This window comes from Rhincodon typus, chromosome 4, assembly GCF_021869965.1.
Source record: "Rhincodon typus isolate 14 chromosome 4, sRhiTyp1.1, whole genome shotgun sequence".
NCBI classification, from domain to species: domain Eukaryota; kingdom Metazoa; phylum Chordata; class Chondrichthyes; order Orectolobiformes; family Rhincodontidae; genus Rhincodon; species Rhincodon typus.
This window is the reverse complement of record NC_063335.1, coordinates 41,437,679-41,463,408: the sequence shown is the minus strand read 5'-3', so window position 1 is coordinate 41,463,408 and position 25,730 is coordinate 41,437,679. Positions and strand designations below refer to the sequence as shown.

Below are 25,730 nucleotides of genomic sequence, written 5' to 3'. Positions count from 1 at the left end.
TTAGATCATAGGATCACAGAGATCTACAACACAGCTTTCAGCCCACAGTGTCACGCCAGTGAAAAATAACTACCTAACTATTCTAATCCTATTTTCCAGCCATAGAATTGTATGGCTTTGCATTGCAAATGCACAACTAAATACTTCTTAAATGTTATGAGGGTTTCTTTCCCTACTACCCTTACAGGCAGTGAGGTCCAGATTCCTACCACCCTCTGGGTGAGAAGTTTTCCTCACACCCCTCTAAATGTTCTGCGACTTCCCTTAAATCTATGCCCCCCTTGTCATTAATCCCTCCATCAAGGGGAACATTTTTTCCTCTTTATGCAATCTATGCCCCACATAATTTTATACATCTCAGTCGTGTACCCTCTCAATCTCCTTTGCTCTATGGAAAAGAGATCTAGTCTGTCCATCTCTTTTCATAACTAGACATTCTTTTAAAGCTCCTCTGCATCCTCTTCAGTGTATTCACATCTCCCTATAATGAGGATTCTATAATTGCATACAATATTCTAGTTGTGACCTAACCAACATTTTAGCCAATTCCAGCATTAATCTGCTTGCTCTTAAATTCAATGCTTTGGTGAATAAAGGCATTTTAAATATATAATTATTCTGTCCAATACTAAATTACTTTTATCTCCTATTTTGGTTACCTTTTTCCAACTGTGTCATTATGTTCCTAAACACAGAAGTTGTGTGAATTCTAGTCCAGGTCTTTGCCAATGCCATTTTTTTCTAGTCACAAAGAAGTATGAAAAGGAAACCTGGTTTGATTATCATCAATTTTCAGTTGCTTCTTTGAGGAAATACTGAGTTTTTCCCTAAAAGCCTAAGAATCCAGACATCAGCATGACAGCTAATTCACCCAACCTATAACCAATTCTGGTAAATTTTCAGATAACTCCAATGACCTCTAATAATAATCTCACTCCACATCTTTTTAATGGGAATCTCTTTTCCTTTTCAAATTCCAAGCTGCAACACTCTGAGATCTTTGGCCTTTTCATTTAAAGCCTCTTGGCCAGCCATTATTAAATCACTCCGTCAATGGCCAATGTGCCTTCAACTGCCTAAGTCCTGTATATGCTGAAATTCCCTCCCTAAACCTCTCTGTTTCCCAACCTCTACTTCCTCCTTTAGCAAAACTCCTTAAAATCTACACCTTTGATCAAGGTTTTGGTTGTCTGACCTAACATCTTTAGATGGTTTAGTGATTTATTTGGATTTCTAGAAGGCTTTTGACAGAGTGCATACAAGAGGCTGTGAAATAAAAGCCCTTGGTGTTAGGGCAAGGTACTGGCATGGATAGAGAATTGGCTGACTGGCAGAAGGCAGACAGGAGGGGATAAAGGGATCTTTTTCAGGGTGGCAGCCAGTGATAATTAGAATTCCACAAGGGTCAATGGAAACCACAACTTGTTCACGTTATACATTAATGAGTTGGATGAAGGGACAGAGGGCTTTGTTTCTAAGTTTGCAGATGACACAAAGGTAGGTGGAAGGACAGGTAATGTTGAAGAAGTCTGGAGGCTGCAGAAGGACTTGGGCAGTTTAGGTGAGGAGCAAAGAAACGGCAGATGCAATACAATAAGGGAAAGTGTAATGTTATGCACTTTTGCAGGAAGAATAGAAATGTAGATTATTTTCTAAACAGGGAAAGACTTTGGAAATCTGAAACACAAAGGGATTTGGCAGTCCTACTTCAGGATTCCCTTAAGATTATCATGCAGGTTCAGCTGGCAGTTAGGAAGGCAAATGCAAAGTTAGCATTTATTTCAAGCCGGCTGGAATAAAAGAACAGGGATTTACTGCTGAAGCTGTATAAGGCTCTGGTCAGACCAAATATGGGATGTTGTGAGCAGTTTTGGGGCACGAATCTAAGAAGGATTTGCTGGCCTTGATGGGTGTCCAGAGAATATTCATAAGAATGATCCTGGGAATGAAGGGCTTGTCATTTGAGGAGCAATTGATGACTCTGGGTTTGTAGTCGATGGAGTTTAGAAGAATAAGGGGGGATCTCATTGAAACTTTCAAAATACTGAGAGGCCTGGATAGAGTGGACACAGAGTGGATGTTTTGACTAGAAGGAGAGACCAGGACCTGACGGCTTAGCCTTAGAGTGAAGAGATGACCCCTTAGAACTGAGAGAGGAGTAATTTCTTTAGCCAAATGGTAGTGAATCTGTGGAACTCATTGCTACAGGAGGCTACGGAGGCCAAATCATTGGTGGTGTTTAAGACTTATTGGCTTACAGTGAAATTTTACATAACACCAGTGTTTTCAATACCTTGGGATGTTCTTCTGTTTTACAGGCATTATACAAATACATGTTGTTATTGGAGACCTGTAGTCTTCTGCACAGGTGGAGATTTTCTACCCTGTAGGACTCAAACAATACTGGATTGTTAACACCCACCACATTTTATTTCTGTCTAGAATCACAGGGCTGGACTTCAACTCTATTTAGCTACAATTTCTCTACTTACTATTTACATATTTTTTGAAATAGATATTAGTCATTGTAATACTGACATTAAGAATAAAAATATAATAAGGCAAAGTAAGAAATCTGAAACTGTTACAATATTCCCAAACCAGTGAATCAGCATCCAATTACTTATAAATTTGGATTGAAAGAAGGAAAATATGACATTGGAGACTTAAGTGAGCAAATAATTCCACAATGAGAATAATACAGCAGATGAATTAAATACTGATTTAGACTTTAAAAACTTGCATGTAAATATACCTAGTCATCTCCATACAGTCTGAGGCAACATACCACTAAGTACAAATAATAATACTTCTCGATTCAGTGTCTGTAATACATAATGTAGCATTATGAACAAAAGATAAGCAGTGAATTTAGAAGGGTTGGTGGTGTGTTACAGTTTCACTCAGGGAATCCATGTGACTGCAGTAAGTACTGTGGTAACATTGTAGTCTGGAGCTTTGGATAGTGATGCTAGAAGCTCCAACTTTCTATCCATGAACTTTTCCGTCTTATTGCCTACCATCATCACGTGTAGGAAGGATTTATTCAGAGGCAGGAGCACTGCTGACTGTGTCACTAAGGATCTTAAAAGCCAAATATCATAAATTTTGATCAATGACTCAAAATTGTCTTTTTCTACTTTGTTCACGAGGTCTGGGCTGCATTGACTGAGCATTTACCGTACATTTCCATTTGTCCTAAAAAGGTTGTGATGGGCCTTCTATAACAATTGTTTTGTTGGGCATATCAGAGTATCTTATATTTGCAGGTTTATGAATGATAAGCTTCTGCGTTTAGGGAGGGTTTATTGTTCACTTAGAGGAAGAAGTAATTCCAGCTATAGAAGAAGGGACTACTGAACTTTCAAACCTTCACAGGAGAATTCAGGACAGCAATACTACAAGAATGAGTATATAAAAGTGTGACAAACTCATGAATGAGACAGCAAATATCTATCAGTGATATTCAGCCCAATGATGTGTTGTATGATCTGACCATGTCTTTGTGTGCTGAGGCTAGGTTCTAGCATGGCTATCATCAATGGGCTGTTGAATTTCTGGGAGGGCAATTGGGCTCTCATCTGCCTAATTTGGCTGACATGTTATGTTATCATATGAAAGGTGATCTTCTTGACATCTATAGTGCCCCCAAAAACTGACATTTTGGAGGATCTACTGATGGTTGATAATGGACCTGTTCATCAGCAAAATTTTGCAAGTTCTCCAACTTGCATGGTAGGTGCTCAGTGATCACTGATGATTCCCACTCTCCAGAATATTCTTTGACTTCCTGTACTTCAACATTGATCTCAAATCAGGTACAGCTTTAGAACTGAACAAAGATGAATCTTCTATTAAGGCAATAAAGTAATTCTGCAATATGTGACACAAGACTGCACTTTTTCTGGAACAACAACAAAAACAGAAAACACTGGAAATATTCAGCTGGTATTGTAGCATCTGCAGACAGAAACAGAATTAACATTTTAGATCAAAAACATTCCATGAGAATTCAGCTGTATGTCAGGAAGGGAATAAGGATAATAAATAACCCAAATTTCTAAGGCTTAGTACATGAATGAATCTGGAATTAATATGTAGATTATGAGGATAACAATGGAAAGGTATATTAAGGATCATAATTCATGCTGCACTGATTAATATGGTGATGTCAGAAAACTATTATTGAAAAACAGCATTGCAGAAGTATTAATGGGCTCCAGGGAAAGTATGTACTTAATAAGAATTTGCTTTTGTAACAAACTGAAAATATATAACATTGATACCTTATGACATTGATCAAGAGCAACTTCATTCATTATAGAGCTATTTTATGCTGCACTTGAATTACATCCAAGTAATATTTACAGCATTCCATATGGTGAAAAATAAAATGAATTTCTATGAAGTTGTCTGAAGTAAGATACAGTAAATAGTACGCTTTGAACAGAAATGTGCCCTATGTCTTTCATCCCCTATAGGTCACAGATGCATGGAGTTGCTAGCTATGATTTTAGCCAACTGGCAGCTGGGCCCCCCCAGGTGAAACTGGACAAGTCCTAGTTAAAATGAGACTGAATTTTCCTGACACCGCACTCCTGCCAGCCAGCAATGTAGAGAGAAGATTGACCTCAATCTCCACACATTAGGCACAAGCATGAGACTACCACCAATAATTCAGATAGGACATTAAACCTAGTCTTTATGCGCTTTCATAGGAAATTTAAAAGAGCTCTAAAATAAAACAGAGAACTGCGGGTGCTGGAGATCTGAAACAAAAACAAAAATTGCTGGCGAAACCCAGCGAGTTTGGCAGCATCTGTGGGAAGAAGGCAGAGTTAACATTTCGGGTATGGTGACTCTTCACCAGAACAGAAAACACTTCAAAAGTACTTTATTTGTTGTACAGCACTTTGAAACAGCAGAACAAAATGAAATGTGCTATATAAATGCCTTTCTTTAACAGGCGCTTTCTAAATCCTGCTTGACAAGGGTAAATGAAGAAATAACATTTTCTGTGTCGGTATTGTATACTGCCAGAATCTGCAAACTCATCACAGATTCATTGATGGTTAATTGAAAATAAACAATTATCTGCTGGTTATATTGTTTGGTGATGGTTTGATCATTTATTTTTCTGTAGTTTGTTTTATTTTATTTGAATTTTCTACAAAGGAACTCTACTTTTAGCTTTATGACATATATTTATAAACCTGGAACCTAATAATTTATAATTCCTTGAACAGCACAATACTGCTGAGCGTTAAATAAAAACGGAAAATGCTAGAGGAACTCAGAAGGTCTGGCAGCATCTGTAGTGAGACAGAGACTGTTAATGTTTCAAGACCAGAATGACTCTTTTTTCAAAGAACTTTTACAAAGTCATGTCGGACTTGAAACATTAACTGTTCCCATTTATCATTTAGATATCCAGCATCCACAGTGCTTAGCTTTTATTTGACTGCAGAATGTTAGGACTGGCTGTTTTACAGAATGAAATACTTAAGTTTGTAGCAGTCTTGTTTGTGGAATCCTGCAGGATTCAGTGTGAATAAGTGACTTGTGCCTCTGATATCAACAGGGTAGAATGTTATCACTTGGTTTGAGTTGGTTAGTGATTGCTTTGCTGGTTTGGATACAAGTGGTGATGTTGTAACATTGCTAAGGTAGGCTTGACAATTGCTGTATCATCTATATCATAACAAATGATCTTAAGTTTTTCACTGAACCCTGAGGAGTTCTGGATGAAAACAGTTACTTGGAATTAACTTCTTAGTTTTGGAATATAAAGCAACTAAATATGCTTCTGACAGATGACTTTATAATGCTAAAGACATATGTGTTACCTGTATTGTGAGAAATGCTAGAGAGAGATGCCAACTCTTTGTTATCCCCTGTTTTCCAAATCCGTTTGTGAATAATATGTTGATTTTAAATTGATCCTTATCCAACCATGTTATATGCACTGAGTCTAACATCCAATTTAAAAACGTATTGGAAATCATAAGTTGACTTCTCTTTTAATTTATTTCTGTTTGACATATTGGCTAAATGGACCCAAATATCTGGGCTCAGTATGAAGCTCACAGTGAAAACTGATCCCATAAGTAAACTGTGATGCAGTTTTAAACAAAATTAAACTAAAATGATAAGAATCTCTGCAACTGCAGCCATGGTTTTGGCCCCTGTCTTTGTAATTAAGTTAAATAGTCTCCAAACCAAATTGCTTAATGATGACTGTTCCATTAGAGCCTTCATAAGACTCGGTTGTGAAATGTAAACAATGTGCAAATCATCTTGAATTAGCCATGATCCTATTGAATAGCAGAGCAGGCTGTAGGGGTTGAATGGCTGACTGCTGTTCCTATTTCTTACGATGTTATGATCTCATTACAGGATGATTGCCTACAGGCACTTTCACTGAGACATTAAAGGATTTGTCCACTCTACCCTTGTGAGCAGTTTCGATTTCACTGCCGGCATTTCAATGACTGACATGACTGGTCAACTTCCATCCTTTTGGGTATGCTTCAAAGCAAAGCTGAGTGGAATCAAAGGCTCAAATCTTAAAGGTGCTAAATTCACAGCAGGAGTCAAAAGAAATTCAGTGATTACAAATCTGTTTCTCATAAAAGAGCAATCTTATTGCATAAAATAAGAAGACTGTTTAACGGGAAAAGCCTTCATTGCTAGAAGAAACCTGACTACCACTTCTCACTAGGATTTCACTTTATCTTTCTACTCAATTCATAATGAATGTTAAGTGCCTGGCAAAGAATCCAGGAACCTGAGCAGTTTAAACACTATTTTGTCTCACGGTTAAGTTAGCTTGCATTCCCTTATCCTAATATAAAACATCTTTGCAATATTAATTTCAGACATATTAATCTATGGTTGGGTAACTTGTTCCATTTTCCTAATGCATCTATTATGAATACATGCCTGTTAGCTAGCCAATCTTAATTTGTTGTCAAACATCAAGTCGTCAGAATACCTGCTCTGGGCATCTGCCTGCAGTATATATGGCTGGTTGGATATCTAGCTGGTTGATCTCCTGTGGAGTTGCTCACTTGTAGTCAACAGATTCACCTATTCAGTCCTTTGGGACATTTAAGTACACTAAACACACTATATAAATGCAAATTAGAACGTAGAACAGTACAGCACAGAAACGGGCCCTTTGGCTCACACTGTATGCCAAACATAATGCCAAGTTAGACTAATCTCTTCTGCCTGCCCTTGGTTCATATCCCTCCATTCCTTGCACAATCATGTGCTTATCTAAAAGTCCCTTAAAGTCCCCTATCACATCTGCTTCCACCACCCCTGGCAGTGCGTTCTTAACTCCTAGCACAAGTTAAAAACTTGTCACTCACATCTGTTTTGAACTTTCCCCCTCTTACCTTAAATGCATGCCCTCTAATATTAGACATTTCAACTCTGTGAAAAAGATTCTGACTGTCTATGCATCTATGCACCTCATAATTTTTTAGACTTCTATCAAGTCTCCCCTCAGCTTCCGCCACTCCAGAGAAAATAACCTAAGTTTTTCTAGCCTATCCTTATAGCCCATGCCCTCTTATCCAGGCATCATCCTGGTAAACGTTATCTGCACCCACTCCAAAGCCTTCACATCCTTCCTGTAAAGTGGCGACCAGAAGTGATCACAATACTCCAAGTGTGGCCTAACTGAAGTCTTATAAAGCTGCAACATGACATCCTGACTCTTGATCTCAATTCCCTGACTAATAAAGGCAAACATGCCATATGCCTTCTTTACCACCCTATCCATTTGTGTGGCCACTTTTAGGGAGCTGTGGACTTGAATCCCAAGATCCTTCTGTATATCAATGCTGTTCAGGCTCCTGCCATTAACTCTATACATTTCCTTAATACTTGATCTCCCAAAGTGCAGTACCTCACACTTACCTGGATTAAACTCCATCAGCCATATTTCCTCTCATATCTGCAACTGATCCATATCCTACTGTATCCTTTGATGACCTTCTACATTATCTGCAATTCAACCGATCTTTGTATTTATCGTAAACTGTTTTTATTACTCTTTGAAACAAATGAAAGAACCAAAAAAAAGAAATATATATGCACATGTAAAATAGATGTGGCTGTAGATTTGCCTACAATAGAGTATTTTACCCAAAAGTTAGATCTATGCTTAAAGGTATGGATGAAAAATATATGTACTAAGTGCTGAATTATATATGTAATTAATATTCAATAGTTTATAATTCATTATCACCATTTCCTTTGAGTGATGGTCTGCCGCTCTTCCTATTTGAATAGAAATCTAATCGGGGGAAACAATTCTGGTTACCCTGCTGTTGGTTGAGATATCTCATTCTTGCTGACAAGTCATGGATTTGGTCTAGTTCAGTAATTTGGGCAGCGGTAATCAGGATGCTTAGACAAGCCATGTATTCCTTTGGGTATTGAAGTTTAAAGGATGACGTATTTAAAGGATTCAATAGGGGAGAGAAAGTATTTTCCCCGGCAGGAAGAGCAGAACAAAAAGGTGTCAACCTAAAATTAGATTTGAGTGTCATATCGGAAAGCACCTTGTCATTCAAAGGCATTGAAAAATCTCTCCCTCAAAATATTGGTGAGGTTGGGCAGGGGTGGTGGTTGTGGTTGATGTGGGGGTAAGGAGATGTTGTCAGCTGAAAATGTCAAGATTTTTGTTAATTTTTGTTATGGAAGGGTGTAAAAGGTCATGGAAAGCAAGGCAGACGGAAATAAGATACAGCTTGTTGATTGCATGCATTAGAATGAGCTGATGTTGCTCTTCCTATTATATTATTTGCCTTTTTGTGACTGACATAGGAGTCAATGGATTGCAAACAATATGCAATGAACATTTTAGTTTGATATTGGAATTGGATCATAAGATGCTAGAAGTGCAGGAGATTGTATGTAAACCTCTTAGGGGGTTGGTTAACATCCTGCACTTATAGGTCATGTGAGATGTGACACAATTTCCTTCAGTGGACTCTTTACTTCCAGTCTCTTAAAGCAATCCCACAACATCCATCTCGTAGTCCAAAAATAAAACATCTCTCATTATTGAGAAAACAAATACATGATGTAAAATGAGATTGCGGTTCAGACTACACTTTTATTTACAGAAACAAAATGAAATATAACTTCCAATTAGACAAAACAAAGAATCTTGAAAATGTAGAGGAGATCTTTCAACCAGATCTTGTGATCATATGCCTCTGCTCACAAATGTGATCACCTTCACAACTTCTCTGATTTCAGTAACAAATTCCCAACTTTTATCAACCTGTTCTTTAACTGTACGTCGTGCCTCCCATCAAACCTTGTCTCTGATAGCATTGTCAGATACAGGAACATTGTATAATTCTGTGAATTGAATTTGGTTCTATCTGAAAATTGCAACTTCTAGCGCCTTAACCTCATTATTTGGACTGGTTGCACACCCTAGAGATTGCCAAGCTCCTGCTGAATGATTCAGAACTCTGATCCACTGCTCTACTCACAAGTGGGTCAATTCTGGGCCTGCTTGACTGCCATATGGCAACTTCATCTTCCTTTGTCTGGAAAGAAGTACACTAACTACGGTCAAAATTGTAAAAAGATAATGACTGGGCAGAGAAGTAATCTTACTTGCCCGGTATATACATCTTGTAAGGAATGGATATGCTGCCCATGTTTATTTTTTCTGTTTTGATCTTAGCTAAATTCATAGAGGTTGCCTCTATCCTTTTCTCCAGTTTGGCCATCACTGTGAGCATTTGCTTATTTACTGTTCATGTACAAGCTAAATTTGTTTACAGATCATGAACTGGTTTGCTAGGCTTTTGTTCACACAAACCACACATTGGTGTCATTCCTGTATTTGGCTATAAATCTCTATTTGGCTTTCCAGTTTGCAAATGAAGATTGCCGCTGGCAGCCTTTCTTTCTGTAAGCTGACACCAAATAATTTGCAATCTAATTTTAACTGTCACCACAGTGTCTTCAATTCTGTCATACCTTTCTGGATAGCGCAATGTCAGGTTTCAAACCAAGTCATATGTATTCCATGCTCCCACCTTCTGTAGCTTGCAGTGCTGTGCTGACCCTCATGTGTTGCCATGATCTGTAAAGCCTGACATACTGGAGATCCTCTACATCTGGTCCAGCTGTGTCTACACTATAAAACATTTGTAGTACACACTCTGACTTCCCATAATTGCACTGCAAGATAAATGTTCCAAAGCTCTTTACTGGCAATCCATTACTGGTAGGTTGTACTATTCCTATTTCTCTTTGCAAACAGCCTTTAACATATCGGGAGGTAAGGTATTAACATTTCCTCCTGTATTGATTTTGAACTGAAGTGAGTGCTTACCATGCTTCTCCAGCCATACAATCCCAATTGCAGAGGATGCCTCAGCTTGGAACAATTATTCAACTGGCATGTGGATACAGTTCTCATTTACATCCCTATGTTTCGCCGACCTGATTTATGTTGTTAGATTTCACCTGTGTGTTGGCCTACCTTCAACTATGCCTGTCCCTGTGCCTTGTATACTTTTCCTCTATTTGTGACTTATCACCAATTTTAGATTCATTCTCTGAGCTTGGTTTCCTGTCTTGTTTTGCCTGATACCTTCGCATGCCAGATGCTTTACACAGGCTCACTAGTTATAGAATCATAGAGTCATTGAGTAATACAGCATGGAAACAGGCCCTTCGTCCCAAACTGGTCCATGCTGACCATAGTGCCCACTCAGCTAGTTCCAATTGCCCACATTTGGTCCATATCCCTCTAAATCCTTCCCATCCATGTACCTATCCAAATGCTTTCTAAATGTGGCTATTGTACCTGCCTCAACCACTTTCTCTGGCAGCCCATTCCATATATGCACCACTCTCTGTGTGAAGAAGTTAGCCCTCAGGTCTTTCTTAAATCTTTGCCCTCTCACCTTAAACCTATGCCCTCTAGTTTTCAATTCCCCATCCCTGGGAAAAAGACTATGCATTCATCCTATCTATGGCCCTCATGATTTTATACACCTCAATATGGTCACCCCTCATTCTTCTACATTCTAAGGAATACAGTCCTATCCTGGCCAACCTCTCCCTATAACTCAGGTCTACCAGCCCTGGCAACATCCTTGTAAATCTTCTTTGCACACTTTCCAGTTTAACTATGTCTTTCCTATAACAGGGTGACAAAAATTCCAAGTGCAGCCTCACCAATGACTTGTACAACTGTAACATAACATCCCAAATCCTATACCCAATGCCTTGACCTTTGAAGGCCAGCATGCTAAATGCCTTCTTCACCACCTTGTTTACCTGTGACGCCACTTTCAACGAACTATGTACTTATACTCCTAGGTTCCTCTGTTCCACAACACTTTTCAGGATGTTACCATTTACTGTATAAGTCCTACCTTGGTTTGACTTTCCAAAATGCAACACCTCACACTTATCTGTATTGAATGCATTTGCCGATCCTCAGCCCACTTCCCCATCCGATCAAGATCCCTCTGTAATTTTTGATAACCTTCTTTGCTATCAATGATACCTCCTAATTTTGTACTATCTGCAAACTTCCTAATCATGCCTTGTACATTCACATCCAGATCATTTGTGTAAATAACGAATAACAAAAGGTCCCAGCACCGGCCCCTGTGGCACATCACTAGTCACAGGTCTCCAGTCCAAGAAATAGCCTTCAACCATCACCCTCTGCTTCCTACCATCGAAACAATTTTGAATCCAATTAGCCAGCTTTCCCTGGATCCCATGTGATCTAATTTTTATGACTAGCCTGCTGTGCGGGACCTTGTCAAAGGCCTTACTAAAGTCCAAATAGACAATATCCACTGCCCTACCCTCATCTATCCTCTTGGTTACCTCTTTGAAAAACTCAAAGATTTGTCAGACATGACTTCCTGGGCACCAATCCATGCTGACTATCCCTGATCAGACCTTGACTATCCAAATGTTGGTTGATCCTGTCCCTCAGTATCCTCTCCAATAACTTGCCTACCACTGATGTCACTGGCCTATAGTTCCCTGGCTTGTCTTTGCTACCTTTCTTAAACAATAGAACAACATTAGCCACCCTTCAGTCTTCCGGAACTTTACCAGTGGCTAAAGATGAAGCAAAAATCTCTGTAAGGGCCTCTGCAATTTCTTCTCTACCCTCCCACAATGTCCGAGGATGGACTTGATCAGGCCCAGGGGATTTATCTGTCTTAATGCACTTTAAGGCTGCAACACCTCCTGTCCGGTAATATGTATGTGATCCAAAACATCCCCACTTGTTTCCCTTATTTCCTTAGCATCCGTGAGTCTCTCCTCAGTAAACAGTGAGGAGAAATATTCATTAAAAATCTCTCCAATCTCCTGTGGCTCCACAGAGCAGGTGGCATGGTGGCTCAGTGGTTAGCACTGCTGCCTCACAGCGCCAGGGACCCAGGTTCAATTCCACCCTTGGGCAACTGTCTGTGTTGAGTTTACACAATCTCTCCGTGTCTGCATGGGTTTCCTCCCGCAGTCCAAAGATATGCAGGTTAGGTGATTGGCCACGCTAAATCACCCACAGTGTTCAGTGATGTTATAGGGGGATGGGTCTAGGTGGGATGCTCTGAGGGTCAGTGTGGACTTGTTGGGCCAAAGGGTCTGTTTCCATGCTGTAGGGATTCTATGATCGCATAGACGGGGACCTATTCTCTCCCGAGCCACCCTTTTACTCTTAATATAGCTATAGAACCTCCTGGGATTATCTTTAACCTTATCTGCCAGATCCGTCTCACACCCTCTTTTTGCTCTTCTGATTTCCCTACTAAGTGTGCTCCTACACATTTTATAGTCATCTAGGGATCCATATGAGCCCTATAGCTTAAACCCAATGTATGCCTTCATTTTCCTGATCAAAGCCTCAATATCCCTCGTCATCCAGGGACCCTGCCAGCTTTTCCCTTCAACCTAACAGGGATATACTGTCCTTGGATTTTTGATATCACACTTTTAAAAGCCTCCAATTTGCCAGTCATTCCCTTTCCTTCAAACAGATTCACCCAACTGACCTCTGTTAGAGGTGCCTAAAGGACCCAAAATTGGCCCTGCTCCAATTTAGCACCTTAACCCGTGGACCTGTCCTATCTTTTTTCATAACTACGTTAAAACTAAGACAGATATGGTCATTTGACCCAAAGTGCTCTCTGACTGACAATTCAGTCACTTGCCGGACCTCATTTCCTGAGAGGAGGTCCAGTGTTGCACCCTCCCGAGTAGGGCCCTCTACATATTGATTTAGGAAACATTTTTAGACACATTTGACAAATTCCACCCCATTCTGGGCCTTTTACACTCTGGGTGGCCCAGTTAATACTGGGGAAATTAAAATCTCCAACCAATACTACTTTATCATTCCCACAGGTATTGCAATCTCTCTACACATCTGCTCCCCTTGTACCTTCTGACTATTTGGGGGGCTATAATACAGTCCCCGCACAGTGACCATCCCCTTCTTGTTTCAAAGTTCTAACTATATGGCCTCATTTGATGACCCCTTAAGAAAATCCTTTCTAAACACTGCTGTTATGTCCTCCCTTATCAAAAGGGCAACTCCCCCTCCTCGCTTACTGGTACTTCTGTCATACCTATAGCTTCTGTATGAGTCCTGCTCTTCTCTCAGCCATGTTTCTGTTATGGCTATAATAACGCAGCCAATCCATGCTCTGAGCTCATCTACTTTACCAGTCAGGCCTCGTGCATTGAAATAAATGCACTTTAAATCAGAAGTCTTTTTCCCTCCCTTTATTGTGCCCCTGGCTATCCTGTACAGTAAACTTGCTCTCAATGGCTAATGTATTTTCCCCTGACTTCTCGATGGCCCCTCTCTTATTCAGAGTCCCATCCCCCTGGGGCTTTATGTCAACAACTCCCTACAGACTGGTCAATGGACCCTCCTGTAAATTTTGGTATCTTATCAGCTCTAACCAATGCATCTGGAAGATGACTTTCTCTTGGGAGTTGATTTTGAATGAGTGTCCATATTTTGCTTGGGATTTAATCGTCAGCCTTCAATCCTAATTTTTTTTTCGATCCAACGCAATCTCTCGTTGCCCAGTGCAATCTTAATTTTTTCACCTGTTTTCTCTGATTCACTCACTGCTTGATCTGGGAAACACAGATCCACCTGTTGCAAAATAATTTAAGCTCACGCACACTTTCTGATGCTTTCCAATTAATGAGTGGGTATTTAAATGCCATTTCCTTAGTGTGCCAGCTGCTTTAAAAATACTAGCTATTTCACTGGATTTCCTTTTACTGGCTTACTCTTTGCACAGGCTTGCCTTTTTTTTTGTTGGTCTTTCGTCTTCACATGCTGCAGTTTTTTTTCTTTAGAAGCTCTGGTTTTCTTAGGCTCCAATGCTATTTAAGGTTCCTGTTTCCTGTTTTGAAAAGCTACATTGGTTTAAAGCTCCTTATTTTTATAACGTGGTACAGTCACAACTTCTTTGTGATGCGCTGTGGGGCCATTCAGAATGAGCTGTACTACAGAGTCAGTTAGCTCAGGAATCCACACACACCAATGCCATCGTCTTGTTTATGTTTAATACCAGTCCATGTTTCTAGTGTAGAAGCATGCCTCTATTGTGTCACAGCTAATTGAGCCCAAAAACTGACACCCAGGTCAAAATAGAACATGACAGGGCACCAGAAGATTGAAATGTCCCTGTACAGGGACTTAGCCTCGTCTACCTGGCCTCTCTGAATTAGGTAATTGCTTTAGTGTTTTTGATGGTGTTTCATCTACAGCAATGGCACAATAAAACGATATGACTGAGAAAATGTGGATATGTGATTCTGCGGTCATTCAGCCTTTGTATGAGTCAATGCATGTGACGCAGGCTGTGCACTCGGAAGAAATCAAACCCTCTTCTTAAACATAACTAATTTGACATATTCATGCCAACAACCAAAAGGTATGTAAGCATTCTACAGCACATGGACTGCAGCAGTTTAAGAAGACAGCTCACCACCACCTTCTCCAGGCAACGAGGGAAATAAACAATAAATGTTGGCCCATGCAGTGATGTCAGTGTCCCATGAGTGAATAAAAACGAAATCTGTCTAGTTGCTTATTTACGTATTTTAATGAGGATGCATGCCTTTATTTTAACAGTGATTCTACCTTTGCTGGGTTACCCTGATCTCAGGGAAGAGTCGAGAAAGGCTGTAAGGAGCAAGGGTCTCTAAGGCACTGCTTGTGGGCCAAGAGAAGCAGAGGTGTATTTTTCAGGTATAACGTAGCAATTTATCCGCTCCTCTTAACCACCAATTGACCCCACACTCCAACCACCAGCAAGACGCCCAGGCCATTATAGGAGCCCTAGCCCTCTATAGCAACTGTAACAGCAACCATTCTCCAACAGTGCCCTTTGTAATCTAAACACCACACACCCCAAACTCTCTTAACCCCCGCACCACACCAGAGCTATATGCTCTTAGGCCAGTTTGTCTGGGGCTTTGTGCTATTGGGAATCCTCATGCATTTTCATTGAGAATGTATAATGTCAGGTGCAAGATGAGCCCAGTGCTGGAATCCATTGTCAAATACCCAATAGGCTGCCACTATCTCCCAAACAAACTAAACAGTGAATGCATTACTCACTAATTGTCAGTATGTTTTGGGACACATTGTTACTGATTTAACATCTTATCAAAAATGGTTATCTTCAGGTAATTAGCAATCCCACCGGACTTTTAAAAAGCCGGGCCTGTTTGGAATCAAGCCTGCCATGGAGAATACATTCAGACACAATGTCAACAGCTAGCAACTTGAATCTCATTATATAGCAGGAAGGGAATGCAGCAATTCAGCCTTTATAAAATGGATGTGAAACATTTCATAATTAGTAATGATGGATTTGCATTTTTAATATACTCATTAGAACATGAACCGTTACCAACAATTAGGTTCTGAATTGCAGGACAGCCATGGTCACATTCCCCCTCATTATCCATTATAAAGGATCTTATTGAAGCATTCATCCTGCAGTGCTGCACATTGGGATGGCCGCGGTTTCCAAGTCTGAGCACTGACATAGGACAGCGCAACTGCATCGTCATCTCTCAACTTAATTATTGGGCTCAACAGAATTGTGACTACATTTTTAAAATAGGATTAGGATTGAGCCTATTCATCAAGCAGTTTGTTTAATAATGCAGGTTAGTACAGGCATATTGTGGTTTATAATTTCTCAGACCCACAAGGCAAAATTAGCACAGGAGCTGGAGATTGGCATAAGATGTGCTTAAAAGCAGAATTGTACAGGATCCCCTTGGCACAAGCAGGTATACAGGTGGGGGCTGCTGTAAAATTATGTGCATAGCCCCTGTGTCCATCCGTGATCTTCCTGCAATTTCACGTGGTGCAGGTGAGACCTAGGGCTGTCTTATGCCTTTGCCCCAAGTGAGGTCCCTAAGTGGCGGATTATTTGCAGGGCCACTTCTCACCCGACCTTAGTTTTGAGGATAGCAGGAGGAGTCAGGGCACTATAATGCAAGGCAGGAATTTGAAACACACTTTCTTTCCAAAGCATTCCCTGACTTGCTTACTGAGGTTTGAATGGGGAATGCAACTAATGCTAAGAGCTTATGAAAGATGATCCATACCTGTATGAAAAGGTTAAAAGGGCTTAAAAAACATGATACGTCTGGGTTAACAGATTGGATTTTTGTTATTCTTTCAGGAGATGCAGGAGTCATTCGCAAGGCTAACATTTATTACTATGCTCCATCCTGAATTTTCCTTCAGAGCAGTTAAGAATTGACCATGTTACTGCGGCTTAAGAGTCAAAAGTAGGCCAGACCAGGTAAGGATGGCAGAGTTCCGTCCCAAGATAGGTTTTTACAACACTCAAGGATAATTTCAGGGTCATCATTACTAAAACTAGCTTTTCCTTCCATATTTTTAAATGGGTTTTATTTAAATTAATTGAATTCAAATTTCCACCAGCAACTGTGGTGGGATTTGAACCATTGCCCCCAGAGAATTAACCAGCGCCCCTCAGTTGCTTGTGCCATTTCCATTATGCCACCATGTCCCTAAATCTAGCGAACACTGTTGCAAAATGCACATCTGCAAATGGAAAGGAGAAGGTCAGCATCTCATCTTGGTCAAGTAACCTGTCAAAACCCAAAGTCATTTGCTGATGGCACCACAGGCAACAATCTGAGAAACTGAGCCCAGCAAACACTTGAAGGAATTTGAGACACATCTTCAGAACAACTAAAAAGGACTTTGTAGAAGTAATCACTACAAAATACTGGCTGGTAAAAGTCCACAAATAATGCAAGGGCAGAAAGACAGAGGGAGATATTTGTAAATATCAAAATAAACCCGAATATCAAAGCATAGTACTGATGCAGCAGTAGGAAAAGGTAATGAAATGACTCTTCTGAATTCCATTTTGCAGAAAGGATGATTGGATATATGCATTGAATAGTAGTTGGGAGAAGGGTGAAGGAGGCCAGAAAATGGTGATAGATGTACTTGCTAGGATTCAGATTTGGCAATACATCACAGAAGACATGAAAGAGTATCAGTGAGGATAGAGGGTGGCTTCAGGAAGGCATCTGAAAAACCTTCAATGAATTATTTTGAGTTCAAATTTCATGTCCTGGTAAATGAATATTTACGTTACATACATCACATCACCCCAAGCAGTGAAGCTTGGCAAACTGGGATTTCATTGGGGCATGTTAAAAAAATAGATGACAGTGTCCATTCAGGAATTTAGTCAAGTAAACCAGGTTTCTAGGCATGTGTGAATTACACTTTAGTTCTGAAAGGAATGAACACCATATGTTTTTAAAAGATTTGTGAGGAGATGCTTCTACAGATTAGAACAGTACTTATCCTGGATATATAACTGATGAAGGCTAATCTGCAATTTCTAACTTGTTTTATCGCTATATGCTTCAAGAAACAATATTTCAAAACAGGCAGTCTTCACCTAATGTCAAAACAATCAGAAATGGAACCAAAACGTTAAGTGAAACAATTTTAACTGAATCAGGAATTCCCATAGAAATCAATATTAAAGCTGGAGTCAGGTTACCTTGGACATTTTCTTGCTGAAAATGCCAAGTTGAAATATTAAACTTTCTATGTTCAGCACAGTGCATTCCAGTTTGAAGTGACTTGTAAACTAAAATACATCAATAAATATAAAGGAAATATGTTACAGGGTACAATGTTTTAAAATAAACACTCAACCCATACCTTAGATTAATTGGGCTTGATCTAATGACATTAGTTGATGCAGGGTGCTGCTAAGTCCCAGTAACTGACTTTGGCCATTAGGTGGAGCCTATCAGTGTGCATTCAGAACAGCAACCAGAAGGGAGCAGCTGGAAACAGACCCAGAGCCTAAGATTAGATCAAAGAGTTGAAAATTCCTAGCCCCTGAACGACATGGGCAATGTCGAATCAGTTGGGAAAATATGCAAGATTCTTGACATTGAAGAAAAACAAGACTTGACTTTGCACCCGAGTTTTGAATGGCAAAATGAGAATCTTGCTAGTTGTTGGCAAGAGGCCAATTTACATGCATTAATATCTTAATATTAACAAGTCTCTCCTTATTTATATGCAGTTTCCTATTTTCCTAGTGCCCGAGAGAAACGAAATGGCAACAATTCCCGATGTGAATGTCAGAGTGGGTACCTGGTGGCTCAAGCTCATTGCTCACGCCTCTGGACTTCCATCCCGGACTGTACAATCCCCAAAATCTCATCACTACTTGCACAACTCCTATCCACAGAAGCTGGCACCAGAGATGCCACTGTCTTCACATCTTGGCACATTTCCAATTCACTTAGAACACACTAAAATTAAAAGAAAATGCAGATGTTTAAATCTGAAACAAAAACACTAAGTGCTGGAGAAACTCATCAGGTCAGGCAGCATCTGTCATGAGAAAAATAGAGTTAAATGCTTCTGCTCTAGTGACAAAGGGTTGAAACATTAACTGTGTTCTTTCTTCTCTCCACTGATGCTGCAGATCTGCTGAGGTTCTCCAGCACTTTGTCTTTGTTTCATTCAGAATACAGTTCTGCAATTCATTGCTGCAATTTGGAGTGCACCAACTCCTTGTCTTATAATTTTGCTGCCAGGACACGTCGTATTTAGGGACAGGCAGCTATCTGATGGGTTAATCCAGGGTGCATCTCCTGGCTGTTAGTGTGTCTTCTCAGTGCTCACTCACTCTCCATCTCCTTGGATACTCATAGCATTCCTGCCTCGTCTTGTCCTTTTGCACACGGCTGCACCATTCAGAACTTCCAGGTTTATCTTAGTTAGTCTTGCCTTGATTCTTAGTGCAGATTAAAGCCAGACCTGGTTATCATGTTTGTCAGCAGTGTTCAAGGGGATGAATATTTACTTACAGCACCGTACCAAGTCAATGTCACACTTACAGCATGTGTCAGCAGCTTTTGTGGGAAAAAACAATGGCCGTGCTTCGACCAAAAAGCCATGTTTCAAAGTCTAAAGGGAGTTTAAAACAGAAACATGGGAACAACACCACTGCAAGCACCCTTCCAAACCACTCACTATTCAGACATGGAAATAAATCGCTGTGCCTTCAGTGTCACTGGTTCAAAATTCTGGCATTCCTTTCTGAATGGCATTGTTGGTGTATTTACACCAAACAGACTGCAGTGGTTCAAGGCTTCAGCTCATCACTGCCTTTCCAACGGCTGACCAGCCCTTGAATACCGGCCAGCTAGCAAGACCCACATCCCGTGAATGAATTAAAGAACGTACTTCTCAGTCGAGGGAGACTGCCATCTGTCACAATGTCATGTGCAGCATCCAACAGGTTCCTGGAAGTGTCGTGGATCAGTTTGGTGCCATGAGTAAAGGGTTTGATCTCGTTTCTGGCTGGGTTGCCATAGCTGTGTTGAATGTCCCAGCGTAACAGATTGGACCTGCCTCTGCGTTCTGTTAGAGAACACAAGAACAGGTTAATGAACACATGATAGGTCTCAAAAAGGGAACCAGATAAATACTTGAATGGCGTATGAAGATGGGAAAAGGGTAGAAGAGTGAGGATAACTGGATAGCTGTATCAGGAGTGGATATGGGGACAATGAGCCTCCTTCAGTGTTGTATCATTCCAGGTACAGATAAAACCAGAACCTGCAGGATTATGTACCTGAATGCCTAGGTCTCTCTGATCTACAACATGAACCGTTCAATAACAGTTTGGCATGCTTTATTTTATTAGTTGTTAAAGAATAAATAGACTGCTAGAAATTTGAACGGCAAACACGTTCAGTTCTTTAAAGAGGTTTACATGTTAAAATGTATACAATCTGCAGAAATAGAGGTAAAAGTGTCAATAATGAAAATCAAAATGCATAGCTGTAACTTAGGTAGACAAAATATTTATTGAAAATTGAATATGCACGAATATGATGGTTGGACACCAAATAATAATTAAAACAGGGCGAGATAATTACAGCTAGTCTTAAGATTCATTTGGTATGTGACATCTCTTAAATTCTGTCAGCATTCACTTCCACTGTATCGAAATTGGATATCAAAGATCCATGTTGTTTGAAACAAAACTTGCCGGGTGGACGGGAGTGTCTTTGACAGCATGTTTATGCATTGAGAACTGAATCATGCAAACTAAGATCATCACAGGTTCCATTCCTGGGCTGTGCTGAGTTATCAGATCGCACAGGTAGAGTCAGCATCGGAGAGAGAAAAATATAATGGGTGCGCTGACAAAAATAACCTTTAATACAAATGTAAGTGGAAAAATAAGATGCACTAAGCAAAATCTGCATTGTGAATAGAAGCATAGCAAATTCCTTTGAGCCATTTGTGATAAATATGTTATTCTGAACTACCAAACATCACATACCAACTACCAAACTACCACTGCATCACAAGAGCACCAAAGTTACTGTTGATAAAAATTTTGGGAAATTCAGATTACATATGTTAGAGGCCAAACAGTACGGCACAGGTGGGATAATTACTGGCTGGTCTTGAGGTTCATTTGACAACTCTTGAAGAATTCTGTCAGCATACCCTTTCTCTTACTGAAACAGAACGTCATGTTAAACAAAGATTCAGCCTGTCAACATAAAACTTTGAGGCTTGCACATACACTTGGGGTGGTCTCTGATAGTGGGCATCGTCTATAACAAATTACTGGAAAAACTCAGCAGGTCTGGCAGCATGTGTGGAAAGAAAGCAGAGTTAACATTTCAGTTCCAGGGAGATCCTTTTTGAAAACTGGACCTAAAATATTAACTCTGCTTTCTCTCTACAGATGCTGCCACACATGCTGAGTTTTCTCCAGCAATTTTTGTTTTTGTTTCTGATTTCCAGCATCCATAGTTCTGTCCTGTAGATTAATGTCATCCCAGATTCAACTCCAGTGCTGAGTTACCTGACTAAGACTGCTGTGATTTTCCTTATTGCCTCAGTCATGGTTTTGCTACTCAGCTGCTTTTGCTATCATCCGGAAGCAGGAGTCGTTCAATGGGAACTGGTTTGGTGAGCTGCGATGCCGTTGTTGGTGAACAGCCAGCCAAATAGTGCTTGAATAGTGGACAGTTAGGCAAGGCACCAGAGAAGCACGCATAGACTGTCATCACCTTCATGAGATGTAAGGTGGAAACTGAGAGAGAGAAATGCCTGAAAAAAGATAATAAACCTGATGGAAGATGTTACCTTAAATGCATGTACAAGTAAGATTTTAAATTAAAGATAGAAAAAATTAGACACAGATTTTATCCATAGAAAAATAACAGATGCAATTACTTCTGAAAATAGAACATTTTTCCCTAATAATGAAATTAGAAGAAGCAAATTTTCACCGTACGTGTACAAATGTTAGTATCAATGACATCACAGTAAGGGAAGATGGTGCACAAAATTTTCCCTTTATTGGCCTTCCATTAGAAATGCAGTCATAGTATTGCTGAAAATAAAAGACATGTTGCTGAAGCTTTTCACCCTGCACTCGTCAGGAGTAATGCAAGAATGTCAACTTTCAGAGAATCACAATTTACATTACTGCAGAAGAGGGTACGAGTGGTTCGAAAGTCAACTCTGATTGGCTGAGGCATTGGCATGGAGAAAGCAGTGGGGAAATATAGGCTCTCCAAACTCCAGGTAATTCCAAAAAGGCAGAAGGCTTGAACACATTCCTTTCGTTTGCAAATAAACGATCCTGTATATGAATGTATAATGGCTTATCTTAAACAAGCTGGATGCACTGTAATATGCTTGACTGGTTTCCTTAAATTGGTCTTGATGTAGTTATTAATAGGCCAGCATGTGCTGCCCAATCATGGGATCACATCAAACACTAGACATTTTGTTTTGTGGCTTGCAAACACTGGGTTGGTTGAGTGCTGTCTGTTTTCAGTTATCTTAGAGGGGTTAGAAAGCTCCAAACATCATGATCTGAATCACTGATATATTTAGCAACAAAAAAACACTTGTGAATTCATTGGGGCTTAACCAGGTTGGATGAAGGTGTATTTGACAAGACTCAGATGGAGCAATTTCTTTATATTTTTCTTTCTATATGTGGTTGTGACTGGCTGGGCCAGCATTTATTGCCCATCCCTAATTGAGTAGATGGTGGTGAGCTGTCTTTCTGGTCCACTGCAATCCAGCATAATTGCTGGCAGAGATTAGCTGGGCAGATTGGTCTGTTTCTGCAATATAGATTTTATATAATTTTTGCTGTTACTCATCATGACTGATAAATACAACACAAAGAAAACTAGGAAAATTCTGTCTCTTCATTGAGTACTTGTAGTTCGGCGATAGCTTGGTAAGTACGTGAAGAAGTAAAAAGTAGAAGGTTTTGCTGATTGGGTGAGAAGACATTGTGAAGCTTAAACAGCAATGAAGAGAAGTTAGGCCATATTGCCGGTTTCTGGGCTGTAAATTCTGAGTGATTCTGATTGTTCATCAGAACGCCAGGAATGAAAACAAAATAAAATGGAAGACAGCCCCCTGTGATTTATCAAAACAAGTGTTAAATAAGAATAGAACTTGCATTTAGTTATTGAATCAGTAGTGGCAAAGAGAAGAAAAGAATGTCACTTACACAACATGTACAAAATAACTTTTTAAATCTTTATTTAATGAAAGAAATTTTCAGTGTGTCAAATATGAAATCGGATATACAAAAACTTTACATCAGTCCTGCAAACAAGGAAAAAATAAAATCCTTAACTAGGAAATCCTATCATTACTTTTCTGCATGAAAGAGAAAATGGATGAGATGGAGAAGGCGGCTTATGGCAGTTTAGGACTGCACAGCACACTGTGCCAAGATCCCAAGTTGAACAGATGCTTAGAATTAAAAATCTACACAATGTTCTTCTGAAGAACCCAACTAGTCTGTAACACAACCTTGCTTTAAAACCATGAGAAACAACAGAACCTATTTACTGAATCAAATCACTGCATTCTGAGGCCTCACCCTTCCCAGAAAACTTTATCAGTCATGTTCTTAGTAATGACCCCTTCATAAAAAAAGGTCGATGAAGAATTTACTTGATGTTAACAGATCACAAAGTTTTTGCTCTCATCCAGTGTTTAACAAGTGTTCCTCACTGTCGTGATGATCCCCAATCTTTGGCTTGGCACACCAATCTACTGTAATACTACTACATTCCAGAAATGGCCCTACCCTACCCCACTCACCCCTACCTTTGCTCTCCCCAAACCCCACCCACCCCTACCCATCCCGACTGTAACCCAGCACATCCAGATAACCCCATTTTTTTTTTTTTACAGTTAAAATGAGAGGGAAAAAAAACAGGAATTTTGTTCCCTTGGTAAAAAGAATACTCGCAAGAGGTTTCATTGCAAAATCTGGCTATTGATTCTGACATAATGATGCTACAGATTGGCAATAAATTTACAACATTCCAGGGTCTTCTGTTAAAAGTCTGAGATCTGTTACATTAAGTAAACGGTTTTCAAACACCCGCTTCAGATGAAATCGTTCAGCTCAGCTTCTAGTGCTGCTGCCATCTCGTCGGCCTCTGAGCTGCTGTCATCTTCGTTGCTGGACAGCTTACTGGAATCGCTGCCCACTCCGTCGTCTTCCAACTTTCGCTTGTGCCCCCTTCGAGAACAGAAAACATGCCATGTTACTGACAGGGAAGAAAACAGAGTGCGCCTACCTCCTCCTGGCTTTTACAACCAGCTCGCCAAAGAAAAAGCATAGCAAATCGTCCGTATTGTATCCACAAAATCGCATATCTGCATCAATTCACGCGTGACAAAACAAATCAACATTCGTGGGGGGAAAAGAAAATCGCGTATCCGTAATATTTGTAACCATTTTAAGCTGTTTTTAACAAGTTCCATCATTAGTGGGAGTTCTCAGAACAGAAGACTCAGAGGAATGGCTTTATACCCACAGTGCACATTGGACTGTGCTTTAAAGGTTAAACGACATCAGGGTTATCAGCGTCCATTTATTGTGCTACGTTTAATTTTATTGACATCTTAATTCGGCATTTTTTATTGCAGCTTATAAAGGAGTAAAGAAAGGATTGCCACAAGCAGAAGGAGGATAATAACTGGCAAAAGTGAAAGCTAACAAACCAATTCACTTCATGAGCTGGCACACGATCAGCAAGATCAAGTAATTCAAGAGTTATCCCCTAAACTGTACAGTTATAGAAGTCTTCTTCAGTACCGTGCATTGAACTTTCATCATTTCCTTTTGCAATTTTCATGTGCAATGCCAGCGGAAAACAAAATAATTTGATTTCTTTATTATTCCATCCTTCACTGTGGGGCCTATTAGAGCACAGATGGTGCTTTAATACTTCTCTTTAGTTTACGCAATGTTGCTTTCTGGCCACACTAATTCCCCACAGCAATGACACAAACTCTCCCAAAGGATCAGTGCAATCACGCTGCCTCGATGTAAATGAATTTTGCATGCACTGTTGTTGATCGAGGGAAGCAGGATGCGAGGTGGTGCAGGGTTGGAGGGATGAGCTGACCCTGGGGAAGCAGTTCAGATGCAGGTGTACATGTGCTGAGGTGGTCTGGTAGAAGGCCTGCCTTGCTTCATTAGAAATTGGTCTTGCTTGTTTAAGAAGCTGTTAGGCCCTCTAACCCCACTCCCCTCCATGCCCATAACACCTTGCATCCTCTATGTCCATTCACCCAGTATGGCCTATAAAACTAGTAACGTAACGACAACAGCACCTCTTGAAGGGCATTTAAAAAGAATTGCTTTGAACAAATCTGCTGCTACGACCCTATAAAAGACAAAGCCATTACTGTATCAATGGCAAAGCTTTACCTCACTTCACACCCTTTCAACTTTGACCAAATGAACATTGAAAGAATTGAAGGAAACAGTTCAAAGGAAGATTAAACTGTAGCACCATGAATTGTACAAACAGAAACAGATGGCCAAATACTTCTATGAATACTTGGCTGAGCTACAGTGGAGTAAAGAATCAAAAACATTTGTGATTTCCTTCTTCCTACTTCAAACAGACAGGAAGATCCAATATAAGGTCAAAATACTGGACAAAGTCAAATCCTACCACATGAAAATGCATTCAGAGATAGTAGGAACTGCAGATGCTGGAGAATCAGAGATAACAAGGTGTAGAGCTGGATGAACACAGCAGGCCAAGCAGCATCAGAAGAGCAG

The 25,730-nt window shown here is 40.0% G+C and overlaps 2 protein-coding genes across 6 annotated transcripts in view; both read right to left on the bottom strand.

Moving 5' to 3' along the window:
- The window catches only part of kcng2 (potassium voltage-gated channel, subfamily G, member 2), a 97,887-nt gene extending 78,039 nt beyond the window's left edge, over positions 1-19,848 (bottom strand). Inside the window, exon 1 of the mRNA XM_020532399.2 lies at positions 19,826-19,848. The gene's annotated coding sequence lies outside the window, so the exon portion shown is untranslated. The remainder of the gene's footprint in view (positions 1-19,825) is intronic.
- A 3,304-nt stretch (positions 19,849-23,152) lies between these two features.
- Positions 23,153-25,730, bottom strand: part of ctdp1 (CTD (carboxy-terminal domain, RNA polymerase II, polypeptide A) phosphatase, subunit 1) — a 293,011-nt gene continuing 290,433 nt past the window's right edge. For all 5 annotated transcript variants that reach the window (XM_048595768.1, XM_048595765.1, XM_048595764.1 and 2 more), the window contains one exon: positions 23,153-24,173. In XM_048595768.1, coding sequence (XP_048451725.1) covers positions 24,038-24,173 — 136 coding nt within the window. In that variant the 3' untranslated portion in view covers positions 23,153-24,037. The remainder of the gene's footprint in view (positions 24,174-25,730) is intronic.